The 16,682-nt window shown below is 35.1% G+C and overlaps 1 protein-coding gene across 3 annotated transcripts in view; it reads left to right on the forward strand.

The window, feature by feature from the left end:
• RIMS2 (regulating synaptic membrane exocytosis 2) overlaps nucleotides 1–16,682 on the forward strand; it is a 409,515-nt gene that overhangs the window by 191,897 nt on the left and 200,936 nt on the right. For all 3 annotated transcript variants that reach the window (XM_009323095.1, XM_009323094.1, XM_009323096.1), the window contains 3 exons: nucleotides 5,364–5,494; nucleotides 8,312–8,483; nucleotides 9,048–9,201. In XM_009323095.1, coding sequence (XP_009321370.1) covers nucleotides 5,364–5,494; nucleotides 8,312–8,483; nucleotides 9,048–9,201 — 457 coding nt within the window. The remainder of the gene's footprint in view (nucleotides 1–5,363; nucleotides 5,495–8,311; nucleotides 8,484–9,047; nucleotides 9,202–16,682) is intronic.

Raw genomic sequence — 16,682 nt, forward strand, 5'->3', positions numbered from 1 at the left:
AACAACACCCAAGGCTCACCTCAGCTACGCCGAAGACTTTACCACCTCAGGGCAGTTTCTGCATCTACATAAGCTGAAGTCCAAACAAAATGATTGCTGTAAGCATTTTTTAAAATCAACTGAGAATTTTTTTTTTTTTTTGCAACAACAGATCCTGCTGGTGTATCTCTTGTTTCAGAATAATGCAAGAAAGAAAGAAAACTAGTATCTCAGTTTCAAAATGCTACACTAATAAACAGCTATGTAGGTTACATGAAAAATTATAATGAACAACAGAAGAACAAAAATACCTGGCCAGCTGTCTTTCAAACCCAGTGATGTCTGAGTAGGCTGTGGTGGTAGAAATTAAGCTGCAGGGCAGGTGGTCTCTCCCAGTGGCACAAGTTTTGTCTCTTTTCCATGAGATTTGTGAAGCAACACTTATATAACAAATAAACAGATGAAGTATAGCATAGAATTAAAAACTTCAAATATTCTCTGTTTTCAAATCTAAAGTTATCACTTAAGATGTGGTGTGCCTGTGTGTGCTGTACACAAACCCACATTAGAATTGCACAGGTAAGCAAACAGTCAAGCATTCATGAGATAGGAATATTGGAAGTGGCAATAATAATAATAATAATAATATTTAGATTTTCTTAACTAATCTCCCTTATGCATATGTGTTAGAGTATGGGTCCTAATTACATGATTACTTCTTTTCTAGAACTCTGGCCTCAGTCAGTGCTCTGAATAAAATTTCTAGTTAAGATAAGATCTAAAAGAAAGAGGTTGAAATCTAGTAAACTTAATTTATGTGCTTAATTTATATTAAGCTAGCTTATGTTAGCTTCAAATAAGTCTGAGGTGCCTTGGGGAGGAGCTTAGACTTATACAGTTGAAGGAAAGAACTAAGTACCTCGATATCTGCAGTGAGTGATCCAGCCCAAATAAAGGACACCTATCCCCATTAACTCTATTCAAAACTTAGGCTACTCCAGAGGGTGAGTCAATTCTCCAGAGGGAGGCATCGTCTTCTGAGGCTAGAGAGGACCAAGCAGGAATACTGGATACCTGCATCCTCACTTCTTAGAATGCAGCACCAGCAGTCAGCTTTTATATACTGTTCTATGTGTAGGAGACTCATTCCAGAAACAGGACATCTGTAGTTTAAGCCCTGTTTAGACTGAAGAGATTGAACCTGTCTCACAGAAAAGTGCCTTTATCATCAAGCTATTGCACATCCTTTTCTTCTCTGGAGTATGAAGTCTCATCTGAAGCTGAGATACTGTGTGGCTGGGAATATAAGTGTGTGGTGATAGCAAAGAAAGCTTAATTTTAGTGTACCGGATTCCAGACCTGTTACCCAGGATGTATATTGATCCACTATTGGTTAAAAACAGAAAGAATCCTACAAAGCTGGGACCAGACCCTCATCTCTGCTTCCCGCTGATGACTACCTTCATCACCTGACTGCAGAAGAGTTCTTGTTACTTGCACTCTGCATGGCAGGTATTCCTACCTGGAAGCCTGTCTCAAGGAGTGCAGCAGATTCACCACTCTATGGATGACAGACCATCTCACAATTTCAGGATGCATTGAGATTAGACGCCTGTTTGCCTGAACATAGGTTACAATGGAAGTTTAGTCAAGAATTAGGTGCATATCTGCCTAGGGAAGGAGCCTAGGGAAGGGAAGTATTATGAGCGTGTGTGTGGCAAATAAGTTTCCAGGACTTCAACACTAAGTGGAAGGATCTTTAGAAAGCATTCAGGTTGGATCACTTTCTAAGTGAATTTTAGGTGCTTACATCCTAAATTATCTAGGTCGACAGAGTCCTATTCAAGAAGTTTTTTACAGGTGTTAACCTCCACGTTAGCATCAGCCAGTGTGGTTTTCCTGTGGTGTATTTTGTGTGTTGTAATTTTAGTCTTCCCTTTCCTTCATTTAGGTCAGGATTACATTGTTGCAGTTTCTTAGATGTTCTAAGCTTTTAAAAGTGCCACTCCTGCATGTGTTAAAAACTGCTGAAAGGGGGGTTTGTCAATTCTGCTCTGTTAGTCAGCTGCTTAAGTCTTTCAGTGCTGAGCACCACACCTGTACATTCTTGTGGGACTTTCACCCTGTGGGTTGAATAATTAAATGTTCTTCACTTTTTGGTGTTAGAAATCTTTTCTGCATACTACTCAACAAAGCTATAAAAGAAAAAAATTATTTCCTCATCAGCTTTTCTGTTATACATGTACTATCCCATGTTTATTTCACAACATAAAATATCTATATATAATATGCTATGAGGTGTGGTAGGATTGTCCTGCCTTTATTGATTAAGAATTGAGAAACTATGATGAGACTCTGAGACAACCAGGTTCTGTCCAGGCATAATACACACCTCAGACTTCAATTCCAATGCTATACTTAGCACTACAAATCAGGCTCCAGGGTCTCATGCCAGCCTCCCAGACAACGAAGAACATGTGATTTGTAAATACCTTTTGAAATGTTTTGAGGGATCCACCCCTCAATACACAAGAGCTCTGGGAAAGACGAAGGGATGGAATCCAGTCCTCTTGGACTGCACCTGGCTGTCTTAAATGGCTGTCCTTTCTCTACTTGTGAATAGAAAAGACAAGGTTCTTGTAGGAAAATACCATACCATCTGAATATTTTCATAGTACTTATGCACAGGAGAGTCAGAATTAGGTGAGTCCTATTCCCAAACTCATTTTCCACGTTCAGTATGCTAGTCTAAATCCTTGTTTCTCATTTTCCTTTCCAGTTTCCTGCCTTGAATTCTTGTCAGATTTTCTTTCATCCCAGTCTCCCTGTGCAACATATTTTATGCCAGTTACAGAATGGCTGGTTCTTTTTTCCACCTCATTCCATTTCTCTCAGTCTGTTTTTGCTGCTCTGTTCTTCTATGGTCCCTGACATTATTGGCTCCATTCTTCCTGTGTTTCAACAAGAAGCATCCTGTATCCTTTACTTTTCCGGTAATTCTAAAGCAGTTTCTGATTTTTCCCTTCTTCCTTCTTCTAACCCCATGAGAATGCAATCCTATCCTCCCCTCCATGGGGTTCTTTGTCCATTCTCTCAATCCAACTTTCTTCCTTTCTTGACTTCCTGGGTTACAAGTGCCTGTGCTGTATATTGGAGTGCTAGCAGTGTGAACACAGGGAAGAGAGAACCTTCTGGTCATAATTCTGCCTCCTGACCTTTCCTGTAACAAGCCAAATTGCAGGGAATTACAGGGAAAATATGCCAATCATGTACAAGTTTTTCCAAAATTTTTCAGAGCATCAAGAGAAAAGTAGAAGGTATAAGTCAATGCAAATTTCAAGTTCTTGTTCCAAAACACAGGTGTTAGAGCATCTCAAAGAAATGGTGTCAGGTGATTTAACTGCCTGCTTAGAGTCATTCTCCAAACATTTTGGCTGAAGTTTTCCTGCAAAAATCCAGTCTGAAACAAATATAGCAGAGAAATATTTAGCTTGAATATGAATGCATAATTCTGGTTATATTTTTGGCACCCATTTCTGGATTATCTCAACTTCGCTCAGTCACAGTTTGTGATTGTGTCTGGATCACAAATATATTGCATTCTGCTTAAAGAAGGATAATTTTTCCCAAAAAAGCAGATGAAGAACATTGTCTTCAGTGCTACTCCCCTCGGGGTGTGGGACTAGCCATGTCTGTCCTTTGCTCAAGGACTCCCAAGGAGTGTCATTTAGTGTCAGAGAACATTTATGTTAACTTGCACTTCAGAGGTCATTAAAGCTTTGCTTTGGACTCATACAGTTGGTGCAAAGCATTCTACTTGTGATCTGTAGCTGGATGAAGATACGTACACTCGAGATAATTCTCAGTTTAGAAAAAATACTGACAAAGTGCCTTGCTTTGCAGGAATGTAGGAACAACATCTAGAACTCTCTTGAATCTAACGTGTTAAGGATAATTTCTCTCACGCAGTTTTCTGCTTTAGTAGCCACAGAGCCCTTTAACTGTTGGTACCAGAAACCTATAAAGTCAGTAGTAGGACCAATGGCATGATAATAAAGGACAGGTATCCTCCCCTTTTTAATATTCATTCAAACACTGCTGGTTGGTGGCTACAGGAGTTGCAAGATCTAAAGTAATGGAGAAGGAAGAAATACACTGCCATCATTGATTGAGTTGGTGTATCTTAGTGTAATCTCACTTACTGAAGTATTAGGAATGTCAGAAAGCTAAATCAGCCTCTTGCTGGTGGGTGAAAAGTCTTGAGAATTGCGTCAAGACCTTTCTTTAAGTAACTGAAATGCTGAAGATGAGGAGCTATGAAAGCAGATGGAGACCTTGTCTCTGAAATGATATGAGATGGGCTCCACAGAAAGTGCCCCTTCCCCTGGTTATGTTTACCTTAGCTAGGGTATACTCATGCCTAAAGGTGCACTGCTTGGTTAGGTGTGGAGTTGGGCATTTTCGTCTTTGATTCCCTTAAGTTCAGGCAGGGTCAGTGTTTCCTTTAAATGTCCTAGTTTGTCCTCTGTCTCAGGCAAACTCCCCATGAAGAGAGCCTCCTCCGTCAGCTGTAGTTAATGATACTGCACTGGTACCACCACGTAATGACTCCCTAGCTATTTGGAAAGCTTTGTCTTGTCCTAACTGCACCATTTCCCCCTTCCACAGTGAGTGCTCTAAAGCAGGTATATCCTCTCCTTGAATAAGTTATTTACAGCTATAGTATTCAAACTGAAATTGCTAAATAACACCTTCTAATGACTGTAGTAAAAAAGGATAGCAGACCAAGTCTAAGACTGATTAATAATAATTTCTACAGATGAGTAATAGTTTTTGCCTTGTTGTTGCTGAGTTGGACTGTGAAGAGGGTTGCACTACTGAGCCTTCCTCTCTTACAGTTCCTGGAGGGCTTATATGATTTCGGTATGAGTCTCTGTATCTTGAAAAACATTTAGAGATTTGAAATATTTATGGTCTTATCCCATAGTCTTTCCAGCACAACAGGACATGAAAAATTCATTCATTCATTATGCATAAACTCCTTAGAAATGTATATATATGAATACCATACATCAGTAATGCAAGTAATACAATGTCACCACCAAGAAAGGATAATCTAACCAGAACACCATGTGAAAAACAATTAGTATGAAATAATGTACTTATTGTATAGGGTTTTTAAAAAAGAGTCACTCCTGGTACATGCTGAAGTTATTATAGTATTAATTTATTTTTTTGCTTTGTTATAAATACAAAGTAGAACATGATATTTTCTGTTTAAGTAAGCAATATAAGTAAAAGCTTATGAGCAAAATTAATTTTAAGGATTAATATGCTACTTTCTTGTAGAAATGAGTTCACTAATTAATATTTTCTCATTACAGATAAAACTGTGGTATGACAAGGTTGGTCATCAGTTAATAGTGACAATATTGGGAGCAAAGGATCTTCCTTCAAGGGAAGATGGGAGGCCAAGGAATCCTTATGTTAAAATTTACTTTCTTCCAGACAGAAGGTAGGGTGAACACAAAGGCAAGGAACCTTTGAGTAAGAATTAGTCTGATACTCAGATGGCATGCACAGCTGAGTTTACTGGTTATACATATACAGAAAAATCTTAGAGTTTGGAGTTTCTTTATTGAACATGCTATGTAACAGCAATGTGTCTTTGAACACTAAACACAAACTCACTTTCACTGGATATTATATTAAATACTGAATAGAAAAGGAAAGGTAAATGTACATCATTACATGGGGATCTGTTATTTGCAAAGAATGTTGTTAGTGTTTTATAATGCCCTTATTTCCTATGACAGTTATTCCTGTCTAGTGCAAAGAAAATGCTACAAAGTTAGGTTCACAGACTTCTGGACTGATCAGTCCAGCAGTTTGGTCTGCCCCACCTTTACGCAGCAAAGCAGGAACAGGTTTGGCATCTGAAACCAGATTTCACATAGAAAATAGATTTCACATCACAGTATAAGTGAGTTAAGGCTGAAGGGGACTCAGTTGAGATTTCCCAGATGCACCTTGAAAACTTCCCCTACAGCGCAGGAATGATATTAATCTGGACTGGCATTATATATGCATTTAGGGAAAATTATACTGTGGTAAGGACCCTTATTCCTGAATAGCTCCTTTATTTTTTAGTCCATGATTTTCTGCCATTTCAACGTAGGTGGTGGGAAGAACAGCAAAGGGGATAATGTGTTCCCCAGTTGATTTTTTTATTGGTATTTCCTCAGTTTGTATCAGTAGGGGAACATGTTTAGCTTGATTTTGTAGCGTGTCAACCAAATAATTCAAAGATTTAACCTGACTCAGTATATAAAAGATTGACCAGTGGATCACTGGTAGAATAGGATGTAACTTTACAGTTTACATTTTTACATTCTTTGCTTTTCCTAATAGCTAAACTGGGGAGATGCTAACTAGCTCCAGTAGCAATTGACTTACTATTCAGTATTTTGGAAGACAGTGCTTTTCCACTTTAATTGTATACCATATGCTGACAATAAAATTTTCTGCATAATTTGCTGTGTCATTGATGACAAAAAGTTCTTGGATGGATTGTCTTGGGCTCAGCAATATTTGAACTGTTGGACTAGATTCTTAGTTTATTTGAATTGCTGTAGTATGTTTGGAGATGCTGAAGCTGTGCTAAACTGAGAATCAGGTCTGCTTAAATTATCTTATCTGCTTTTTCAGTCTTAATAAAGCTACCAAAAATGTCTGTGTTCAGAATGCTTCATGATGTAAGTTGTAATAACTAAAAATACATAGAAGAAAAATACTTAATTAAATACTTTCAAGTATACAGATACAAAAAGTTACATAACATTAAATTTTATTATGCTATACTGTTGTTTCCCATTTATGTGAAGTATTCAGAACTTTTTCTTTAATTATTATATGTGTTTTCTACCACTTATATAAGAATCAGCAGTTTGTCTTATTGAATTGTGGTTTTTTTCTGACGTGCAAATTCATTTTCCTTTCCTTAGAGGTAAAAGCTAAGTAAACAACAATATATTTATTGTGTAGTAGAAGGAAACGTGCTAGAAGTAAAATACACTTAAGTAAGTCAAGTGTTTAATTAGATGAAGATACTGAACTCTCTTTGATTGAACAAATTTCATTGGAAAAGCTTGTCCAATGTAACATACTTCAGTTCTCAAGGGTAAACAAATCTTTAGTATAATAGAAAGAATTACATTATTTGTTTTAAAAATGTGTCTAAAAATCTTATTTCTTAGTTAATATTTTGATCCAGCTTCTAAGTAACAGTTTGAAAATACAATAACTATATTACAGTTGCAAGTATTAGCAAACGGACAGTATCTGCATTGCCATATTAAAAAATCCACATAAATTAGTACCACAGCTGCATTATGCATCAATCAGCAGGTTTAAAATTAAGCATTGTTATGAGAACTCTTGTCAGTATTCTCAGTAGAAGTAGCGTGGGTGTTTTCCAGCGAAACTTGTTTCCATCAGAAAATATTCTTTCAATCAGAAATATTCTGCAAAACACATTGCTTTCAACAACACCCTGGAGCCAGAGCCAGGAGTTCCACGGTAGCCTTGCGTGGAGACCCCACTGGGCTCCGAAATATAAGGCCAACCTTGTAGTGGAGATCTACCTTCAACCTGGGTCGTTCCTTGGGGTGACCCAAAGGATTTTGGGAGCTGTTTTGAGAACACTGGTCCTTTAAGTGTTGCTGGAAAAAGGCATGTAACTCATTCTCAGGGCTTCTCGTTTCCCAGCTGTGGAGCGAGCCCTTAGTCAGGAAAACCCTGCGGAGAAGGCCCCCACACTGCCTGCAGCTCCCTGACCATTCCTTCATGTGGACCAGCTGCTCCCTCCTGCTCTGCAGTTTAAGAGTTGGCCACTGGAGGACTGGAAGCTTGAGTGAACCACCTGGCTCGTTTATCTGAAATGCAGATTTTTGCTATGCCCAATGTTGTCTGCATACGTGTTCTACTGTCAAACTGTGCCGCATGGCAATCCCATTTCCAGGAGTATATTTTGCTTTATCAAATGCTGTTTCCAAAACAAACATATTAAAACATTTCTGTTTTTCAGGGAACTTCTTAAAATTGGAATTGGCACATGAACTGGAAATCACCTAACTTGAGTTTTTAATATGAAGTTATGAATTATCCTCAATATATGTGCTGAACTTTATTTTATCATAAAGAACTAATCCTGACATAGATTATAGTGCCTATACAAAATGTACTGCTGATTTAAGACTTCCTACTTTCCATGATATACTTACTACAGTATAACGGTCTTTTGAACATTTGTAATATTTAATTGTTTTTTCAGTGATAAAAATAAAAGAAGAACAAAAACAGTAAAGAAAACACTGGAACCTAAGTGGAATCAGACATTCATTTATTCTCCAGTTCATCGGAGAGAGTTTAGAGAACGAATGTTAGAAATTACTCTTTGGGACCAAGCACGAGTTCGAGAGGAAGAAAGTGAATTTTTAGGAGAGGTATATAATTATTGGTACTTAATATAAAGATACAGTTGCTCACATATTCATGTCTATTCATGTATTTTTGAAAAAAATGATTAAATATAGCAAAGCAAGACTTCTTAAAATTGTTGTATTTGTCCTTATTTCACTCAGTAGTAAACAAATAGTGATCTTGCAATTATCACATAGTACTAATATGAGATTCTTTCTGTTTGTTCTGTTTTAGTAACATCATGCACATGGTTTCTCAATTTCTTTTAGAACTGTTCGTTAAAATCCATATTATCTGTAGTTGTATTTTACCAAAATGTTGGAATGTTGCTGACTAACTTGCTACAAGATATTTGAATGCTGTAAAGGTTGTCATAAGGTAATAAAGGTTTTGTGAAAGATTTTTGGTATATTTAGTGTTGTAGAAGGCACAGGAACTCCTTTCATATTAAATGCAAGATTTTTATAAAACTTCAGACAAAGTCCTTAACAATAATAGAATAATAGAATAAAATTTATGAACATACCTATTTTAAAATATTCTGTTATGTAATGCTTTCCTACTTTTAACCGTTTTTTCTTTTTTAGATTCTTATTGAGTTAGAGACAGCATTACTAGATGATGAACCTCACTGGTACAAACTTCAAACGCATGATGTCTCCTCATTGCCACTTCCCCACCCCTCACCATATTTGCCACGCAGACAACTCCATGGCGAGAGTCCCACACGGAGGTTACAAAGTAGGTTGTTAGCTTTACACACTGTATATAGTTCATTTGAATTAATGTGTGAAGTATATTAAATTCTTGCAGATGGGAAGCTGACAGAATTTGTGTGTTCATTTGTAGCTGTTATGAATTAGGTCTTTTATGATTACTGATGAGAGTCTGACGTGCTACAAATGGTAATACTGAACACTACACAATACACCAGTTTTTTCTTATGAGACTACCTAGTTCAGATCCTGTGCTTGAGCAAATTATCTTGGTCTTTTGCAATGTGCTGTTTTTATCTTGAAGTCCTATCTTCTATATTATGTTTATAATTTCATTGTTTATCCAAAAGTGAATGTGTAGTACCTTTCTCTTTAGCTCATACTTCTTAAAAATAAAGTGACCTGTATATAACATCATAGGTAGCTGAATTAATACCATGGCCTGTTGCCTTGTTTTTATACTATTTTATGTAGTTACATTCACAAATTCAATTTCTCTTAAAATTCTGTTTTGTAGAGTTTGGTATACTTGATCCACAGTAGTTTGATGTTATCAGTAGATATTTTGAAAATAGAGTATATACAATATACTAATAAAAACAGATACATAAGAATAAAACAATAAAGGGTGAAAATCTGTTTCCTTAATGCTTCATTGTTTCTCTAGTTTAACTGCTCAGTACTGTCAATGACTTAAAGCTATCCTTCACAGATTTCATATGTTCTATGTGGATTTGCTATCAAATAATCCCCTGTATATTAATATTTCAAGTAGTTGGCAGTTTTTGTGTCTGTGCACTGGATATTGAGAAGGATTAAAATGCTCCATATCATAATATTCTGAGATAGATACATTAACAGAGAGTTACAGTGCATAGCCTTCAAGCTGTAAGGTTATACTTATCCACAAAAGGAGGAAAGAAATGATAGTTAACAGGTAAAGAGTTCTGTTTCAATTCAGTCCTCTTCAGTCTTCTCAATTACCATGAATATTGTTTGAGTAAAGTTTTAAAATTATTTTTCTTCTATATTTTCTGCCATCTTGTAATACATTTTAGGAAGTTAAATTTTCCATATAAAATTACTTTTACAGACCAGCTGAACTTTTCAGCATCTGTTTGTATGTAAAGTTAGTGAAATTTTGGTTTTCAGGAAATATTTAGTCCTGCAAACAAACCCTGTTTGTTTAAAGTAATTCCTGTCTGTGCAATAAATAACTGCCATGAAGAATGAATAAAACAGTAACTGCTTTATTTTGGAAAAGATTGTCAAATGGACAATGTCAAATTAACAAATGTCAAAATTATTTTTTTAAAGATTTAGTCAAATACTTGACTAAAGATCTGTTCAATGATACTGACTCAAAATTTGAAAGTCTAAGTTTTTTCTAATACTAATACTAAAGCTAATGCTAATACTAATAATGTGCTCAACTGAACAATCTTATATGCTTGTCTGGAAATGTTGAGGGAAGGACTTATCAAAACTTCTGGTTTGGTGAAACACTAAGATTTGGTGTAGAAGACCTGCTTTTCAATGAAGATCATTTAGCCTGACTGTTCCCAGAGTGGTACTTTGACAACCTGAGGGTCTATAAACTTCAGCCAAATAAGCAGTGTCAGATGTTCACTGTGATTGCTGGAGAATTCACATAGTCCTACAATAAATTATACTATTTGCATACGTACTGAGATTGGGATCCTATAAAGAAGGATTTTCTCTAGTGTCCTGGGCATGTATGCACTTCTTGAATCCTTGTGTGTCATAAATAATTTTCAGTTTAAACAGATAGTTTTACATGTACAGAACAAGGTCTCTTGGAATTAAAATCCCTCCTTTTTGGGGACTGGAAAGGCATCCAAATGGAAATTTAGCATCTGGTCAGAGTTCTGCAAGGGTAGCAGAATCCATTTAGCAATTAAAAAAACTATTTTTTTTTTAATTGGTGTCACACCTCTGAAACGGAAATAAAAGTATTTCTTAGTGTCCAGAGAGATGGTGGAACATCCTACTGGAGACTTCCAGAACTCAATTGGACAAGGCCGTAAGCAATGCAATGTAAGCTGGCCAAGCCTGGAACAGGTGTTGCACCAGATGACTTCCAAAAAACCCTTCCCAACCTAAACGTTATCACCAGGGGACTGGTGAAAGGCAGACAACACATCTTAGGACTGTTTGCCTTCACTAAGTAAAATATTTATAATATATTAACAACATATAGAAGTCTGGTTCTTTTACTTTTTTTGGAGGTTTCAAAAGAATATTAAGTTAAACTTAATATCTTAGTTTCTTGCATCTGAAGGTCTTTTTGTATCCTTCAGTAACAACTCTTGTATATGATGAAACAGAAGATGTTATCTAGTGGCACATTACAGCAATGTGAAAAAAAATCTCCAGAATGAAGACAAGGTGTGTCTAGCAAGTTTGTCTATCTTTTTCAAAGCACATCTTAGAACACTTACTGTGCTGTTACATATTAGGCTGATTTCATTTTCTGGGGCTGCAAAATCTGAGCAGTTCAAGTCCTCCCACCTTTTGTTCATTTCTGTGATGCCTCTATGTATAGAATTAGTGAGTACAATATGAAGTACTTTATTGCATGCCCCCAAAAATTGTTAGTGTGAGAAATAACGAGAGATTTTGAATTACAAGGTGGTTTGTTGTTTGTATAAATACACATCTACACATCTAAGCTTTCTTATCTTTATGATTGCCAAGTTGCTATAAATACATATATTTGAAGACAATACTTAAATGTTATTCTCCAAAGGTAGTTTAAAAGAACCACCTACACTTACCACTTACTTCTATTCTCTTTTTAATATCACTGAATTGTAGCGTTCCTGACAAAGAGCAGACTGTCAGCCCTGAAGACTGAACTCCTATATTTACAGATAGCCAGTAGCAAAGTGTAAGCTTCCTGCAAAGCCCCATATGCCATTTTTTAGGAACCAGGTTTCAGAGACGATAGTTTAGTTTCTACAAGTATTTGTCTCTCAATATCTTTGAGTGGGCATTATGTTGTGTTATAGACTGATCTAAGCCAGCTGTCCACCTTCTCTTGCCCAGTCCTCTGATCCATACAATCGGTTAACTTCCTAGTGATGAAGGATCATTACCGTGCTTTTTCCTTAGTATTTTTTGAAAGACATCTTCTTAGAAACTGGAAGTAATATAGAACATAGGATTATGACTTACTAGGTCTTTCAGCTAATTATATTTCAGATTTTCATAAACTGACTGGGTTTTATCCAATGAGTATATTTTAAGCTTTTTCTTATGTGAAATGTGAGGTAATGAGTAGGTCTATTTTACTTATTGTGCTGAACTTTTGAAGTGATTTTTTAAAATGGCTTCCTTTTCGCTAACATTTGACATAAAATCAGTCATACGTTAAGAATTCCAGGCAGCATTAACTAGAATTACAGACAAACCGAAGTTCTTTTTATATTACCTCTGAAGAGAGATTGTAAACAGAAAATGAAAGATAATTTTAAAAAAGATTTGGGAATTCCTGTTGTTGGTTAGGCCACAATATTATTCTTCCATCTCACATTAGGTAAGAGGCTTACTACAGATTACACTGAAAATTGAACGTGGTTTGAATGTTGTGTACATAGTTGTTAGGATCAATGGGATGGAAGTTATTGTTAGTATTTACTATTCATTGAGAACTGATACAGAAATCAAACAGGGTTTATACCATGGGACTGCAAATCAAAAATTACTGTCTCTCCATGTAGCCAAGAATACAGAGATAACAGACATCAAATTGGATCTGAGACATTCTTATTCAATCTTTTACACTTCTGTCCCTGTAATGTGTGCATTTGTGCAGTGTGAGCTGGTACAGTTCAGTTGATAAAGAATACTGGGTTATTGTGTATTTTGAAGAACAACAATTGTTTTTAGTTCTATGTTGACTCTGAATTTGTTTTAGAAGCAGGTTTTATTTTACTTCAAGTATTTTAAGAATTTCCTAATTACTTAGGATTAAAAAGTTACTGACACTGGTTTTCTAAGTCAGATTTTACAGCTTTAAAACCAAGCTGTCTGAATTATTGATCTGCAGACCACAGAGAGTGGGTGTACAATGTAGATAACAGCTAAATGGCAACACAAGGGAAGAAATGTGAAAATAACAGTAAAAACAGACATTTTCAGGTCTCTAGTTACAGCATAGGTATGTACAGCAGTGGAAGGAGAGCTTTTAATTGCCAAGAGAATGCACAATATAGTTTGAAAAAGAAAAGTGAAGTTTTATATTTTGAGCATCCTCAGTAAAGGGAAAAGTAGTAAATCTATGTGAGATAAACTCTGCTGAAAACAAGGTCTAAGAAATTTAGAAATGACAGTGTTTGAAAATCAACATATAGAAGTCCAAAATGGTGGATCAAATTGTATTTTTTCAAGAACTGAACACCAGAAAAATCAGTCAGGATCAAAATAATTGTAAATAAAAAGACTGTGAAGTAGCTTTCTTTTAAAACGAATTTGACTTTCATTACTTTTAGAATTAAAGTCATCGATGACTCCATTCACTGAGTTTCATGATTCTTAAGGCATATGAAAAAAATCTGGAGGGAGAGAAATTATACTAATGAGTATTTAAACTGTGGGGACAAAAATTGAGTATAGTTATGTTCTACAAAAATATCTGCATATAGTGTCCAAAAAGCTATATATAGCATTCCTTTTCCAAATTTTAATTAATTCAGATGGGAACAAAAAAATTCTATAATGCATAAGCAAAGTTTTGAATCGCATGAAAAGTTTTTGTCATCTTCTTTTGTCAGCTTTGTACATTTTCCTGAGTCAGATTATATTTCCTGGGGCAATGCTGAGACTTTAACATGCTAAAAATTATTACATCTGACTGAAAAATAAATTGATAGGCTGAATTCATAAATAAAGGACCACATTGCTTATTAATTTTTGAAAAACATTTTTAGATGGACTTGTCATTGCTGGGTGCTGAGGAGTTTTTTTTAAAGTTCTGTGGCTGTACCACCAAATCAAAGATGAGTTGAATGTTACAACTGTTAATTCAAGCCCTCTCTTCCATTATTTAAATCTTAAAATTTTCAAGTCTATATTGTAGAACATTAAGAGATACACTTGGTAGTACCAAAATCATTAATGTTTAATAATAATTAATTAGAATATATCTGAAACTTTACCCTGTGAGATCTGAGCCCCTGCATTTCAAACCTCAGTCTTCCAATGAAAGCTGTTGACTTCCCTGGAACTCTGTAGAGTCTCATTTTACTGCAGAACCAGGATCTTGCTGTCTCAGCAGTTTCCTTTTAGTTTATAGTGAATATGGTAAGTCAGTACGATAATTTTAAATCAACATCACTGAATCTTCCTTGAGGGAATTACAGTAATGTTGTTCACTAGTAGGTAAGCAAGTTGTACTTAATGGAAACATGCATCAGGGACTTTTTTTCAAATTATAATATGGAGCATTTTATGGTCAGTGGCACAGACTATGAATGATGAATATATTATAAGAATTTTACCCTAGAGAGCAAGAGTAACACTTATTTTTCTCTGTCATGCTTCTTCCTTAATTTTCCTCTTTCTTTTATGGAGCACAGGCCTTGGGCATGTTATCTTTGTTTGCATGCATTGATGTTTTGTTCATAGAATATGGATATTTACACCAGTATTGTATTTATTATACACCTATAATTTATTTATTATATTTATCGTACATCTATGGTTTATTAAATACTTTAATTAAAAGGTATTTAACATGATACAGGGTTGTCTGAAAAGGCCTTAAACTATCAAAATATTTTTCTTTTTCCTAATAAAAGAAACTTACTTAAGATATTAATTCTGTGCTGTTTGAAAATTTTAAAATCAACTTTATTAAATTGTAACTAAACTACAAAAATACTTAAAATCCTGTTTTGAAGCAGTTTGAGGGAATTTGATTATTTATAATACTGTTGCTCTGGTTACTTGATAGAATCATGTTATTAAACTACTCTTCTGTCATGTAAAGATGACAGAAAAACAATGTTCTTTGTTGAAATAACTCGGTGGATAGGGTAAAGTAACCTTGCTAGGCAGTCAATAAATAGCAAGTCAGGTGACATTTAAAAAGATTCTAAAAGACATAGGTCCATACAGTAGCTTCCTTTTCTGGCTAAAGGTAGTGTGTATTTTTTTTTAAATTGTTGAAGCATAATAAACTATCATATAATAGTGTGATGGTTCTGATGAAGTTTTCAGATGGGTTTAATACTATTCTGACTTTTTTCTTTCTGTGTTTTAACAATACAGAAACAAACATGGCTTCCTTAGTCCTCACTTCCATTATAATCTCAGTATTTTTATATTCTTGTGCTCTTCAAGAAGCTCTACCCTTTTACAGATCTTTCCAGAAGCTAAATTCAGAAAGTCCATCTTTTTAATTATATAAATAATTTCTAGACTGTGTTAATTGATTTTTTTTTTTTTTTTTTTTTCTTTGGTATTCTTAAACCTTTGGTGACTTTCTGATGTTGCTGGAGTAAACTAGAAAACTTCATCATACTCCATTTTTCATAATTTAGTAGCCAAAGAAGAGTCAGTTTTTCATGAAATTCATAACTGGAAAAGATTAGTACTAAGGAATACAAATATTAGAGAAGTTATGCAGTAAAGCTCACATCTAAAAGATTGTAAATGATGCTGAAAAAAACTCCTATTATTCACTTTGGAATTCTCTAGCCTAATGGAATTCTGGAGCTGGGCCATAAAAATTAATTGTGTTTATCAAGAAACCCAATTTGAAAATACAGAGAGTTAGAAATTGTAAGTAGTAGATGATTTAGTGATATGGTCTATATATTAAAATAGTTAGTACCTGGATGTCAGAAAAAGTGTGACTTGCCAGGAGGGACCTAGTCATCCGGTGAATTCTTAACAGCACTAGTTGGCAAGATACTGAAATTTTCATTTTTCCTGTAACACTGTCATATCTTGTCATCTGAGGTGCATCATTTACTCATGGACTGTCACTCTTTAATATTTAAGATGATGTCTGTGAGCTGTTCAACTGTAAGGAATAAAAACATTCATAATTTCTTGCTAATGGCAAGATACTATTCATGTTATTCTGACTTCCTGGCTTTTTTGTATTACCTTATGGAAGTCACATTTACAAAATCTGCAAACGCAAAGTAACATTTCACATTTCCATAATTGTCCAGATGTTTACCTACTATTATATTGTCAAGTTTAGAGAAACTGGTATGGTTGTATGGAAAGCTAAAATACATAAACCAGCCAGACAAGGAATAAAACAATAAATCAGATATTGCAAGTATTTAATCGTTGTGCTCCCATCAGGACTCTTAAAGTCACTGGTAACAATGATATGTAGATAAGGTATTCATGTATGTACATATTTAACAAATCAAGACCTAGCTGGAGACAGAGGATTGACTGGAACATCACTTCTGCATCTGTTAAATTTAAAGTAGGATTCATAGCTACATCTCAGGAAAGTTC

The sequence above is a fragment of the Pygoscelis adeliae genome, unplaced genomic scaffold (genome assembly GCF_000699105.1).
Source record: "Pygoscelis adeliae isolate BGI_AS28 unplaced genomic scaffold, ASM69910v1 Scaffold174, whole genome shotgun sequence".
Classification (NCBI taxonomy): domain Eukaryota; kingdom Metazoa; phylum Chordata; class Aves; order Sphenisciformes; family Spheniscidae; genus Pygoscelis; species Pygoscelis adeliae.